The 14,611-nt window shown below is 34.7% G+C and overlaps 1 protein-coding gene and 1 non-coding gene across 2 annotated transcripts; both read right to left on the reverse strand.

The window, feature by feature from the left end:
- Positions 1-6,038: 6,038 nt before the first annotated feature.
- On the reverse strand, positions 6,039-7,664 carry LOC150028873 (large ribosomal subunit protein uL2cz/uL2cy). The gene is made up of 2 exons (XM_090300214.1): positions 7,269-7,664; positions 6,039-6,644 (listed from the first exon to the last, which is right to left on the reverse strand). Exons 1-2 carry the CDS (start codon positions 7,662-7,664, stop codon positions 6,177-6,179), a joined length of 864 nt encoding a protein of 287 aa, XP_090156340.1. The 3' UTR covers positions 6,039-6,176.
- A 744-nt stretch (positions 7,665-8,408) lies between these two features.
- Positions 8,409-8,482, reverse strand: TRNAM-CAU (transfer RNA methionine (anticodon CAU)). The gene has a single exon. It is a non-coding gene; the product is annotated as a tRNA-Met (tRNA).
- Between the last annotated feature and the right edge of the window lie 6,129 nt (positions 8,483-14,611).

A 14,611-nucleotide genomic window follows, 5' to 3' on the forward strand; every position in this document is an offset into this window, starting at 1 on the left:
CCAGTTTCAAACTTTCTATTACAGATATCTGTTTTTGTTACAACCAATATTTGGGTATTTTTGTTTGAGCCGTACGAGGTGAAATTCGCATATACGGTTCTCTGAGGGGGTTCCTTTGGGTTACCTATCTCAATAAAGTTTATGATTGGTTCGAAGAACGTCTTGAAATTCAGGCGATTGCCGATGATATAACCAGTAAATACGTTCCGCCTCATGTGAACATATTTTATTGTTTAGGAGGAATTACACTTACTTGTTTTTTAGTCCAAGTAGCAACGGGATTTGCTATGACTTTTTATTATCGTCCAACCGTTACTGAAGCTTTTGCTTCTGTTCAATATATAATGACTGAAGCTAATTTTGGTTGGTTAATCCGATCAGTTCATCGATGGTCGGCAAGTATGATGGTCTTAATGATGATTCTACACGTATTTCGTGTATATCTTACAGGTGGTTTTAAAAAACCTCGCGAATTAACTTGGGTTACGGGTGTAGTTTTGGCTGTATTAACAGCATCTTTTGGTGTAACTGGTTATTCCTTACCTTGGGATCAAATTGGTTATTGGGCAGTAAAAATTGTAACAGGCGTACCCGAAGCTATTCCTGTAATAGGATCGTCTTTGGTAGAGTTATTACGCGGAAGTTCCAGTGTGGGCCAATCTACCTTAACTCGTTTTTATAGTTTGCATACTTTTGTATTACCTCTTCTTACTGCTGTATTTATGTTAATGCACTTTTCAATGATACGTAAGCAAGGCATTTCTGGTCCTTTATAGTGAATATGGATCATAGATATTTGTAATCACAATCATTTTTTATTTTGGGGAGGATTTGATTTCATTGCTACAATTATGGATTATAAAACAAAATAAGACATGTATTTAGATATTTCTCTTCAACTTAACAAAAATTGAATTTTTTTTTACATACATGAATAGTTGAAGGGAACTCTCCAAACAAAAAATGGATTATGGGAGTGTGTGACTTGAACTATTTATTTGGCCGCGCAGATATATGACTTTATCTTATCTGCCACATTAGAATTTACAATTAAATGTGTCTTTTTTCCAACCACCAAGCAAGGCTCTTACAGAGAGGGTAGGCTGGTTTTACTTGAAGAGAATCTTTTCTATGATCAGACTCAATTTTATTCTGCATCAACAGGCTCCGTAAGATCCAGTCAAAAAAGTTATGTGATATAGTCTGAATTCTATATAGTATGACAACGCATTCATTTCCTATGCATTGATTCGATTTCTGATACTATTGGAGTGAACAAAGTTGATCTAAAGAACAACGTGAGTTAGGTTTGATTAGTAACAAGTAAATTCTTTGTACATAAAAAGTATCAATCTTTTTTTTTGGACAGGATAACAATTGCAAAGTTTGAGATCACCCAGAAAGCATTAGCAACTTGAAAAGTCTACTTGGGTATTGAGCATTTACTAAAGTTTACTTAAAAAGAACTTAATTTTTTTTTTCAATCAAAAAATTGTAACTTTCGAAAAAGAAAATCGAGTTTATTTTCTTACTTAGAATCTTCATATATGTGTGGATAACACATACATTTTTTTCTATTTTTTTATATAGATACAGTTGAAAGATTTGATTAGTGCTCGAGCCGGATGATGAAAAATTATCATATCCGGTTCTTTCGGAGGATGGATCTATAAGAATTCACCTATCCCAATAACAAAAAAACCTGACTTGAATGATCCTGTATTAAGAGCTAAATTGGCTAAGGGAATGGGTCATAATTATTATGGAGAACCCGCATGGCCTAACGATCTTTTATATATTTTTCCAGTAGTCATTCTAGGTACTATTGCCTGTAACGTAGGCTTAGCGGTTCTAGAACCATCCATGATTGGGGAACCCGCGGATCCTTTTGCAACTCCTTTGGAAATACTACCAGAATGGTATTTCTTTCCCGTATTTCAAATACTTCGTACAGTGCCCAATAAGTTATTGGGCGTTCTTTTAATGGTTTCGGTACCTACGGGATTATTAACAGTACCCTTTTTGGAGAATGTTAATAAATTCCAAAATCCATTTCGCCGTCCAGTAGCAACCACCATCTTTTTGATTGGTACTGTAGTTGCCCTTTGGTTAGGTATTGGAGCAACATTACCTATTGAGAAATCCCTAACGTTAGGTCTTTTTTAAAGTTAGAATAGAAGATTAGTTTCATTTTTAATTCATTTTTCAATCAAATATCATGACATCTGTATTGTATATCTAGGGATAATTCTTTGTGAACTTACTAATCCCTAGATACATCTATTCCGTTTTAGATATATTCTGAACATTTGGATTTGTTCTAAATATTTAAATTACATATTTTGTTTGTTTAGTTTAGAAAAAAAAATAAATTTGAAAAAATCCTATGGAAATAGATTGCAATTTCATGCAAAATACTTTTGTATTTTTAAAATGTCCAATATAGATTTTCCATCTTCTACGTGAAAATGTTCAAATTTCAGAAGGTCTTCTTGACTGTTACTCAAAAGTTCTAATAATGTGTGAATATTGGATCTTTTTAGACAATTATAGATCCTGGGAGGTAATTCTAATTGGTCTATAAAAATAGATTTCAATGCTATTTCTTTTTGATTTTTCCTTAGTTTATCCTTAACCAATATATCATGAAAAGTAAAAAGGGGCAAAGTAACTTTGTGTTGATTTTTTTCTAAATGAAAGTTATCTTCTTCTGCGTGTAAAAAGGGAATAAATAACTCAATCAAATTTTGGGAGGCTTCGTAAAGGGCTTCCTTAGGAGTTAAACTTCCATTTGTCCATATCTCGAGAAAAAGTATCTCTTGTTTTTCATTCCCATTGACATAAGAATGAATACTATAATTTACATTTCGAACAGGCATGAATCTAGCATCTATATCATAACTTCCGTCTTGAAAGTTTTTTAGTGTTTTTATACGATACCCCCGATTCCTCTCAATTTTTAATTCAATACACAAATGAACAGGTTCTGTTACGTTGGCTATATGTTGTCTATTATCAACGATTTCCACCGAGGGTGGTAAAATGATGTCTTGAGCGGTTATATATCCAGGACCTTTGAAAGAAATCGATGCGTCTTGTATTCCATACATATTACTTTTCAATACAATTTCTTTCAAATTCATGAAAATTTCATGTACTGATTCTTCAATACCTATTATGGTAGAATATTCATGTGGTATTTTCTCTGATTTTACACATGTGATACATGTTCCCTCTATTTCTCCGAGTAAAATTCTTCGGATTGCAATGCCTATTGTATCGGCTTGACCTTTCATAAGTGGGGACAGAATAAAGCGTCCATAATAAAGACGCTTACTGTCTATTCTTGATTCAACACATTTCCATTGTAGTGTCCGAGTAGAGACTCTTAATTTCTCTTGAACCATAGTAATCTATTATTTTGATCAAACTCTTGACTTGTTTATTTCTCTTGAAATATTTTTAATGTTTATTTTGAGTTTTATACACGTCTTTTTTTAGGAGACCTACATCCATTATGTGGCATAGGAGTTACATCTCGTATAAAATTTAAGAGTATACCACTTCTACGAATAGCTCTTAATGCTGCATCTCTTCCGAGACCAGGCCCTTTGATCATGATTTCTGCTCGTTGCATGCCTTGATCCGATACTGTTCGAATAGCATTTCCTGCTGCAGTTTGAGCGGCAAAAGGTGTTCCCCTTCGTGTACCCTTGAATCCACAAGTACCAGCGGAGGACCAAGAAATCACCCGACCTCGTACATCTGTAATAGTTACAATAGTATTGTTGAAACTAGCTTGAACATGAATAATTCCTTTTGGTATTTTACGCGTATGATTCCGCGAACCAATACGTACATTTTTACGCGAACCTGTTTTAGGTATATATTTTGCCATATTACATTATTTCATTAAAAAAAAAAATAAGTCTAAAGGGTATGGAGATATCCATTTCATGTCAAAAACGCATCCTTTTCAAATTCTTTTATAATTGAATATTCGATTATATATATCTATTCATTCTATTTATTTGATTTCGATAAATATCAAATACAATTTTTTAATTCAAATTGAAAAGTTTAAATCTCAATAATATTGAAAAAATGGATTTTTCATTTTGATAGAATAAATAGAATAATAGATTTAATTTTTTAAATTTCTCTATTTTTTTATCTATTCTATTTTTTTTAGAAAGCTTCTGTTTGTTCAAATATTATCCTTGTCTTTGTTTATGTTTTGGATTGAAACAAATTACTATAATTCGTCCCCGTCTTCGAATCAATCGACATTTTTCACAAATTTTACGAACCGAGGCATTTATTTTCATATTTGACATTCCTTAAATTAGTTAATCCCAAATTTTGGAAGAAAATAAGGGTTCCTTACATTTTTAACTCCTATTAGTGGCCTTTTTCATCAAATAAAGTTGAGATTCAAAAACATCTTAATTTAATTGAATGACTTCCTTTTTTTTCTTTCCTTAACGTATGCCCATAATAAAGTATTGGAAACCTAGCCTAGAATAGAAAGAAAAATTCAATTTGCATTTCTTTTATATCAACCTTAAAACCCGGGCAAATAATTTATGGATAAGTTATTCATTTAGTAATTCAATCTTCGTGAATTCCCATTCCCCCTTTTTTACAATTCCAGTTAAATCCCTTCTTACATTCACAAATCTATAGATCTATACAAATAGATATATATCTATGAAAGATGAAGTTCTATTAGAAACTTGCATTTTTTTTCTCTCTTTTTTTTACATAAATGAAATGGATACAAGTTTCTAATAGAATTCGCATATTAGAAAGATTACCATATATAACATAAAACTTCGCCGCCAATTTTTTCTAATCGAGCCTCTCGATCTGTCATTATACCTCTAGAAGTGGAAAGAATGACAATCCCCATGCCCCCTAAAATTCGAGGGATTTTTTGATAATTGTAATATATTCGTAGACCGGGTGTACTTATTCGTTTTAAATTTAAAAAACTTTTATACGATTCTTTTCTATTTCTTCTATACCGTAGAGTTAAAACTAAAAAATATTTGTCGTTTTCTCTATGTTTTCTGATGTTTTCAACAAAACCCTCTCGTAAAAGTATTTTTACAATTTTTTCTGTAATGTTAGTAAAAGGTAATTGAACCATTCCTTTTTTATTAATGTCAGCATTTCGTATATAGGTTATTATGTTGGCGATAGTGTCCTTCCCCATGGTAAACAAAAAATATTGCTGCCTCTGACTTTTTATATAATCAACATACTCCTTACATAAAATGTTTTTATTTGTGTCTTTTTTATCTATAGATATATCTTTATAACTCATTATAGCTCATTGACTAAGTTCGTTGAAATTTCTATTGTGACTAGCATCGACTATTGTCAAATAAACAATTCAAAAAATCGAATCGAATAAAAGAAGATATTCAACTAAAGCAAATAGAAATTATAGTTCTAGTATCATAATGTTTTATTTATGTACAAATCACATCAATTACTATTTGTACTTTGTGTTGTAAATAGACATGAACCTTTTTTTTTATTTGACCAAAAGACAAGGCTTCTGTATAGAGGTTCTTCTGTATAGAGGTTCTTCTGTATACAGGTTCTTCTGTATAGAGGTTCTTCTTTATCATAAGAGTCTATTTTTACAAATCAATTGAATATTTTATTGAATTGATTGAATTCTGAATGAAAAAAGAATTTTATTATTATTCATTATTTCATGAATTTCATGAATTCTAAAAGAAATGAGTTGAACTTCATTTTCCTAATAATTCAATTTTGTAATATTTATGGATTTATGCATTCCTCTTTCAAAATGGATGTGAAAATGAACGTTAACGACGAGATCTATTATCATTTTTCGCATGTCCTCGGAAGTTTAGAGTAGGTGAAAATTCTCCTAATTTATGGCCTACCATACGATCTGTTATATAAATAGGTAAATGTTCTTTTCCATTATGGATAGCAATGGTATGGCCAATCATTGTAGGTATAATGGTAGATGCTCTGGACCAAGTTAATATTATATCTTTTTCCGCTTTTGTGTTAAGCTTATTTATTTTTCTTAATAAATGATTCGCTACAAAAGGATTTTTTTTTAGTGAACGCGTCACAGTTAATTACTCCTTTTTCTTGTAAAGACGAAGAAACAATTTCTATTTTCTCTACTATTTAGTACGACGACGAAGAATCAAATTATCACTATATTTCTTCCTTTTTCTACTTCTTCTTCCAAGTGCAGGAAAACCCCAAGGAGTTGCGGGTTTTTTTCTACCAATTGGGGCCCTCCCTTCACCACCCCCATGCGGATGGTCTACAGGGTTCATAACTACTCCTCTTACTATAGGACGTTTACCTAGCCAACATTTAGATCCGGCTCTACCTAAATTTTTCTGGTTTACCCCAACATTTCCCACTTGTCCAACTGTTGCCGAGCAGTTTTTGGATATCAAACGGACCTCCCCAGAAGGTAATTTTAATGTGGCCGATTTCCCCTCTTTTGCAATTAGTTTCGCTACAGCACCAGCTGCTCTAGCTAATTGTCCACCCTTTCCGAGTGTGATTTCTATGTTATGTATGGCCGTGCCTAAGGGCATATCGGTTGAAGTAGATTCTTCTTTTTGATCAATAAAAACCTCTTCCCAAACTGTACAAGCTTCTTACAAAGCATACGGCTTTCTGGATGTAGATGATGATATCTATACAGATGGATCTTCTATATATCGCACAATGAAGTACCGCACGAGTGGGTATATAGGAATCCAAATCTGCCGCTCATGTTATGATCTTCTACATCCTAGGTCTTCCCGTTCCTTCATCTGGCTTATGTTCTTCATGTAGCATTCAGACTGAATGACTCTATGAAATTACGTCGCTACTTCCACATGGTACGGGTAACGTAGGAGACATCTCTCTTTTTCCCAGCAGGGGGAATCCTTAGAATTACCACAGCTTAGCTTTCAATTCGCCTCTGACCATCAAATGAAATGTGAATAACCCGCCCTCCCCTGTTTGAAACAAAGGGTGCTTCCGGTTCTGTCGGTGCTTGAAACAATTTTGTCTTCTCCATATTACTATATCTCGAGAGTCAATAATTTTATATGAGGAACTACTGAACTCAATCACTTGCTGCCGTTACTCTTCAGTTTTCTGTTGAGGTCTATCCTGTAGAGGTACTCCAATTGGATCAGTGATCGATTTCTAGGTTTCGCCGTAAACCTAGTTGGTTACTTCCAATTACGTAAATCAATAGTTCAAACCGCACTCAAAGGTAGGGCATTTCCCATTTTTATAGGAACTTCTGTACCAGAAACAATGGTATCTCCAATTATAGCCCCTCTGGGGTGTAAAATATATTTTTTCTCACCATCCCCATAGTGTATGAGACAAATGGATGCATTTCGATTAGGGTCATATTCTATGGTTACGATTCTACCATATATGTTTTTTTCATTCCGTCGAAAATCAATTTGACGGTATAGACGCTTATGACCTCCCCCTCTATGCCCTGCGGTAATTATTCCTCTGGCATTACGGCCTTTACCACAACGATGCTGTCCATAGATCAAATGATTTCGTGGATTGGATTTTACTTGACTGTCTACGGCTCCATTGCGTGTGCTTGGGGTAGAAGTTTTGTATAAATGTATCGCCATGCTATTAAGTATTTTGATTTAAGTTCTTTTCTTTCTAAGAGGTGGAATAGAATAACCCGGTTGAAGCGTAATGATTATACGTCTGTAATGCATTGTATGTCCCATAATAGGTCGTACTCTTCTACCCTTTACCGGGAGTCGATGACTATTCATAGCTATTACTTTGACATCAAAGAAGAGTTCGACCCAATGCTTTATTTCTGTCCTAGTTGATCCCGATTCGACATTAAAAGTATATTGATTTTTCCCCAATAACCGAATACTTTTGTCTGTAAATACTGCATATTTTATTCCATTCATAAATATATTTTCTTCCCTATGAGTTCTAGTCTCAATTAAAATACTAGTTTTTACTGTTCATATGTTATGATTTGAATATACCACATCAATTCGTTATGTATGGATGATGAGATTCCATTGATACAGAGCCACTCGTTCTTTTTTCTCTGACAGATGGTCAGAACTTCATCTGGGTTCGAATCCTACTGATAGGTCTACTAGAGATCAGAAATTGTTGAAAAAAGAACAAAAGAAACATCTTGCTCTTTCCAGGCGATCGGAAAAGAAAGAAATAGTGAATTTATTCAAGATAATTATGTACTTACAAAATACCGTCTCAATTCATCCTATTTCATCCTATCGAGGATGTGATATGGTTCCAAAGGATGAATTGGACAGTTCCAATAAGATTTCATTCTTGAACAAAAATCCGATAGACTTTTTGGAGGGAGGGTCCCATTGGCGTGCATCCAGTAGGAATTGAACCTACGAATTCGCCAATTATGAGTTGGGCGCTTTAACCATTCAGCCATGGATGCTTAGCGGGAATCCTCGTACATGGTGAATAACCAAATTCCAATTGAAGTGAAATCTTTCGGATAAATCAATGCAATTAGGAGGATTCGATGAAAGGACATCAATTCAAATCCTGGATTTTCGAATTGAGAGAGATATTGAAAGAAATCAAGAATTCTCGCTATTTCTTAGATTCATGGACCCAATTCAATTCAGCGGGATTTCTCATTCATATTTTTTTCCATCAAGAGAGTTTTATAAAACTCTTGGACTCCCGAATTTGGAGTATCCTACTTTCACGCAATTCACAGGGTTCAACAAGCAATCGATATTTCACGATCAAGTATGTAGTACTCTTTGTAGTAGCGGTCCTTATATATCGTATTAACAATCGAAAAATGGTCGAAAGAAAAAATCCCTATTTGACAAGGCTTCTTCCTATACCTATGAATTCCATTGGACCCAAAAATGATACATTGGAAGAATCATCTGAGTCTTCCAATATCAATAGGTTGATTGTTCCGCTCCTGTATCTTCCAAAAGGAAAAAAGATCTCTGAGAGTTCTTTCCTGGATCCGAAAGAGAGTACTCGGGTTCTCCCAATAACTAAAAAGTATATCATGCCTGAATTTAACTGGGGTTCGCGGTGGTGGAGGAACTGGATAGGAAAAAAGAGCTATTCTAGTTGTAAGATATCTAATGAAACCATCGCTGGAATTGAGATCTCATTCAAAGAGAAAGATATCAAATATCTGGAGTTCCTTTTTGTATATTATATGGATGATCCGATCCGTAAGGACCATGATTGGGAATTTTTTGATCGTCTTTCCCCGAGAAAGAGGCGAAACATAATCAACTTGAATTCGGGACAGCTATTCGAAATCTTAGTGAAAGACTGGATTTATTATCTCATGTTTGCTTTTCGTGAAAAAATACCAAAGGAAGTGGAGGGTTTCTTCAAACAACAAGGGACTGGGTCAATTATTCAATCAAATGATATTGAGCATGTTTCGCATCTCTTCTTGAGAAACAAGCGGGCTATTTCTTTGCAAAATTGTGCTCAATTTCATATGTGGCAATTCCGTCAAGATCTCTTCGTTAGTTGGGGGAAGAGTCCGCACGAATCGGATTTTTTGAGGAACATGTCACAAGAGAATTGGATTTGGTTAGACAATGTGTGGTTGGGAAACAAGGATCGGTTTTTTAGCAAGGTACGGAATGTATCATCAAATCTTCAATATGATTCCACGAGATCTAGTTTCATTCAAGTAACGGATTCTAGCCAATTGAAAGGATCTTCTGATCAATCCAAGGATTCTTTCGATTCCATTAGGAATGAGGATTCGAAATATCACACATTGATCAATCAAAGAGAGATTCAACAACTAAAAGAAAGATCGATTCTTTGTTGGGATCCTTCCTTTCTTCAAACGGAACGAACAGAGATAGAATCAGAGCGATTCCTTAAAAACCTTTCTGGATATTCCTCAATGTGCCGACTATTCATGGAACGTGAGAAGCAGATGAATAATCATCTGCTTCCGGAAGAAATCGAAGAATTTCTTGGGAATCCTGCAAGAGCCACTCGTTCTTTTTTCTCTGACAGATGGTCAGAACTTCATCTGGGTTCGAATCCTACTGATAGGTCTACTAGAGATCAGAAATTGTTGAAAAAAGAACAAAAGAAACATCTTGCTCTTTCCAGGCGATCGGAAAAGAAAGAAATAGTGAATTTATTCAAGATAATTATGTACTTACAAAATACCGTCTCAATTCATCCTATTTCATCCTATCGAGGATGTGATATGGTTCCAAAGGATGAATTGGACAGTTCCAATAAGATTTCATTCTTGAACAAAAATCCATTTTGGGGTTTCTTTCATCTATTCCATGACCGGAACAGGGGGAGATACACGTTACACCACGATTTTGAATCAGAAGATCTATTTCAAGAAATGGCAGATCTATTCACTCTATCAATAACCGAGCCGGATCTGGTGTATCATAAGGAATTTGATTTTTCTATTGATTCCTCCGGATTGGATCAAAAACATTTCTTGAATGAGTTATTGAACTCCAGGGATGAATCGAAAAAGCACTCTTTATTGGTTCTACCTCCTCTTTTTTATGAACAGAATGAATCTTTTTATCGAAGGATCATAAAAAAATGGGTCCAGACCTCTTGCGGGAATAATTTGGAAGATCCAAAACCTAAAATAGTTGTATTTGCTAGCAACAACATAATGGAGGCAGTCAATCAATATAGATTGATCCGAAATCTGATTCAAATCCAATATAGCACCCATGTTTACATAAGAAATGTATTGAATCGATTCAATTGCAACTTCGAATATGGAATTCAAAGGTATCAAATAGGAAATGATACTCTGAATCATCGAACTAGAATGAAATACACGATCAACCAACATTTCTCAAATTTGAAAAAGAGTCAGAAGAAATGGTTCGATCCTCTTATTTTGATTTCTCGAACGGAGAGATCTATGAATTGGGATCCTAATGCATATAGATACAAATGGTCCAATGGGAGCAAGAATTTCCAGGAACATTTGGACTATTTCATTTCTGAGCAGAATAGCCTTCAAGTAGTGTTCGATCGATTACATATTAATCAATATTCGATTGATTGGTCTGAGGTTATCGACAAAAAAGATTTGTCTAAGTCACTTTGTTTATTTTTGTCCAAGTTACTTCTTTTTTTGCCCAAGTTTCTTCTCTTTTTGTCTAACTCACTTCCTTCTTTTTTCTTTGTGAGTTTTGGGGGTATCTCCATTCATAGGTCCGAGATCCACATCTATGAATTGAAAGGTCCGAATGATCCACTCTGTAATCAGTTATTAGAATCAATAGGTCTTCAAATCTTTCATTTGAAAAAAAGGAAACCCTTATTATTGGATGACCAAGATACTTCCCAAAAATCGAAATTCTTGATCAATGGAGGAACAATATCACCATTTTTGTTCAATAAGATACCAAAGTGGATGATTGACTCATTCCATACTAGAAAGAATCGCAGGAAATCTTTTGATAACACAGATTCCTATTTCTCAATGATATCCCACGATCCAGACAATTGGCTGAATCCCGTGAAACCATTTCATAGAAGTTCATTGATATACTATTTTTATAAAGCAAATCAACTTCGATTCTTGAATAATCAATATCACTTCTGCTTCTATTGTAACAAAAGATTCCCTTTTTATGTGGAAAAGGCCCGTATCAATAATTATGATTTTACGTATGGACAATTCCTCAAAATCTTGTTCATTCGCAACAAAATCTTTTCTTTTTGCGATGGTCAAAAAAAACATGCTTTTTTGAAGAGAGATACTATTTCACCAATCGAGTTACAGGTATCTAACATATTGATACCTAACGATTTTCCGCAAAGTGGCGACGAAGGGTATAACTTCTACAAATCTTTCCATTTTCCAATTCGATACGATCCATTCGTTCGTGGAGCTATTTACTCGATCGCAGACATTTCTGGAACACCTCTAACAGAGGGACAAATAGTCCATTTTGAAAAAACTTATTGTCAACCTCTTTCAGATATGAATATACCTGATTCAGAAGGGAAGAACTTGTATCAGTATCTCAATTTCAATTCAAACATGGGTTGGATTCACACTCCATGTTCTGAGAAATATTTACCATCCGAAAAAAGGAAAAAACGGAGTTCTTGTCTACAAAAATGCCTTGAGAAAGGTCAGATGTATAGAACCTTTCAACAAGATAGTGTTTTTTCAACTCTCTCAAAATGGAATCTATTCCAAACATATATACCATGGTTCCTTACCTCGACGGGGTACAAATATCTAAATTTCATATTTTTAGATACTTTTTCAGACCTATTGCCGATACTAAGTAGCAGCCAAAAATTTGTATCCATTTTTCATGATATTATGCATGGGTCAGATATATTATGGCGAATTCGTCAGATTCCATTGTGTCTTCCACAATGGAATCTGATAAGTGAGATTCCGGGTAATTGTTTCCATAATCTTCTTCTGTCCGAAGAAATGACTCATCGAAATAATGAGTTACTATTGATATCGACACATCTGAGATCGCTAAATGTTCAGGAGTTCTTCTATTCAATCCTTTTCCTTCTCCTTGTTGCTGGATATCTCGTTCGTACACATCTTCTCTTTGTTTCTCGAGTCTATAGTGAGTTACAGACAGAGTTCGAAAAGGTAAAATCTTTGATGATTCCATCATACATGATTGAGTTGCGAAAACTTCTGGATAGGTATCCTACATCTGAACTGAATTCTTTCTGGTTAAAGAATCTCTTTCTAGTTGCTCTGGAACAATTAGGAGATTCTCTAGAAGAAATACGGAGTTTTGCTTTTGGTGGCAACATGCTATGGGGTGGTGGTCCCGCTTATGGGGTCAAATCCATACGTTCTAAGAATAAATCTTGGAATCTCATCGATCTCATAAGTATTATACCAAATCCCATCAATCGAATCGCTTTTTCGAGAAATACGAGACATCTAAGTCATCCAAGTAAAGCAATCTATTCCTTGATAAGAAAAATAAAAAACGTGAATGGTGATTGGATTGATGATCAAATAGAATCCTGGGTCTCGAACACTGATTCGATTGATGATAAAGAAAAAGAATTCTTGGTTCAGTTTTCTACCTTAACAACAGAAAAAAGGATTGATCAAATTCTATTGAGTCTTACTCATAGTGATCTTTTATCAAAGAATAACTCTGGTTATCAAATAAGTGAACAACCGGGAGCAATTTACTTACGATACTTAGTTGACATTCATAAAAAGTATCTAATGATTTATGAATTCAATACATCCTGTTTAGTAGAAAGACATATATTCCTTGCTAATTATCAGACAATTACTTATTCACAAACCTTGTGGGGGGCTAATAGTTTTCATTTCCCATCTCATGGAAAACCCTTTTCGCTCCGCTTAGCCCTACCTCCCCCTAGTAGGGGTATTTTAGTGATAGGTTCTATAGGAACTGGACGATCCTATTTGGTCAAATACCTAGCGAAAAACTCCTATGTTCCTTTCATTACAGTATTTCTGAACAAGTTCCTGGATAACAAGCCTAAGGGTTTTCTTATTGATGATAGTGACGATATTGATGATAGTGACGATAGTGACGATATCGACCGTGACCTTGATATAGAGCTGGAGCTTCTAACTATGATGAATACGCTAACTATGGATATGATGCCAGAAATAGACCGATTTTATATCACCTTTCACTTCGAATTAGCAAAAGCAATGTCTCCTTGCATAATATGGATTCCTAACATTCATGATCTGGATGTGAATGAGTCGAATTACTTATCCCTCGGTCTTTTAGTGAACTATCTCTCCAGGGATTGTGAAAGATGTTCCACTAGAAATATTCTTGTTATTGCTTCGACTCATATTCCCCAAAAAGTAGATCCAGCTCTAATAGCTCCGAATCAATTCAATACATGCATTAAGATACGAAGGCTTCTTATTCCACAACAACGAAAACACTTTTTCACTCTTTCATATACTAGGGGATTTCACTTGGAAAAGAAAATGTCCCATACTAATGGATTCGGGTCCACAACGATGGGTTCAAATGTACGAGATCTTGTAGCACTTAACAATGAGGCCCTATCGATTAGTATTATACAAAAAAAATCCATCATAGACACTAATATAATTAGCTCTGTTCTTCATAGACAAACTTGGGATTTCCGATCTCAGGTAAGATCGGTTCAGGATCATGGGATCCTTTTCTATCAGATAGGAAGGGCTGTTTCACAAAATGTACTTCTAAGTAATTGCTCCATAGATCCTATCTCTATCTATATGAAGAAGAAATCATGTGACGGGGGGGATTCTTATTTGTACAAATGGTACTTCGAACTTGGAACGAGTATGAAGAAATTAACGATACTTCTTTACCTTTTGAGTTGTTCTGCCGGATCGGTCGCTCAAGACCTTTGGTCTCTACCCGGACCTGATGAAAAAAATGGGATCACATCTTATGGACTCGTTGAGAATAATTCTGATCTAGTTCATGGCCTATTAGAAGTAGAAGGCGCTCTGGTGGGATCCTCACGTACAGAAAAAGATTGCAGTCAGTTTGATAAGGATCGAGTGACATTGCTTCTTCGG

This window comes from Phaseolus vulgaris, chromosome 3 (genome assembly GCF_051622355.1).
Source record: "Phaseolus vulgaris cultivar YP4 chromosome 3, ASM5162235v1, whole genome shotgun sequence".
NCBI classification, from domain to species: Eukaryota; Viridiplantae; Streptophyta; class Magnoliopsida; order Fabales; family Fabaceae; genus Phaseolus; species Phaseolus vulgaris.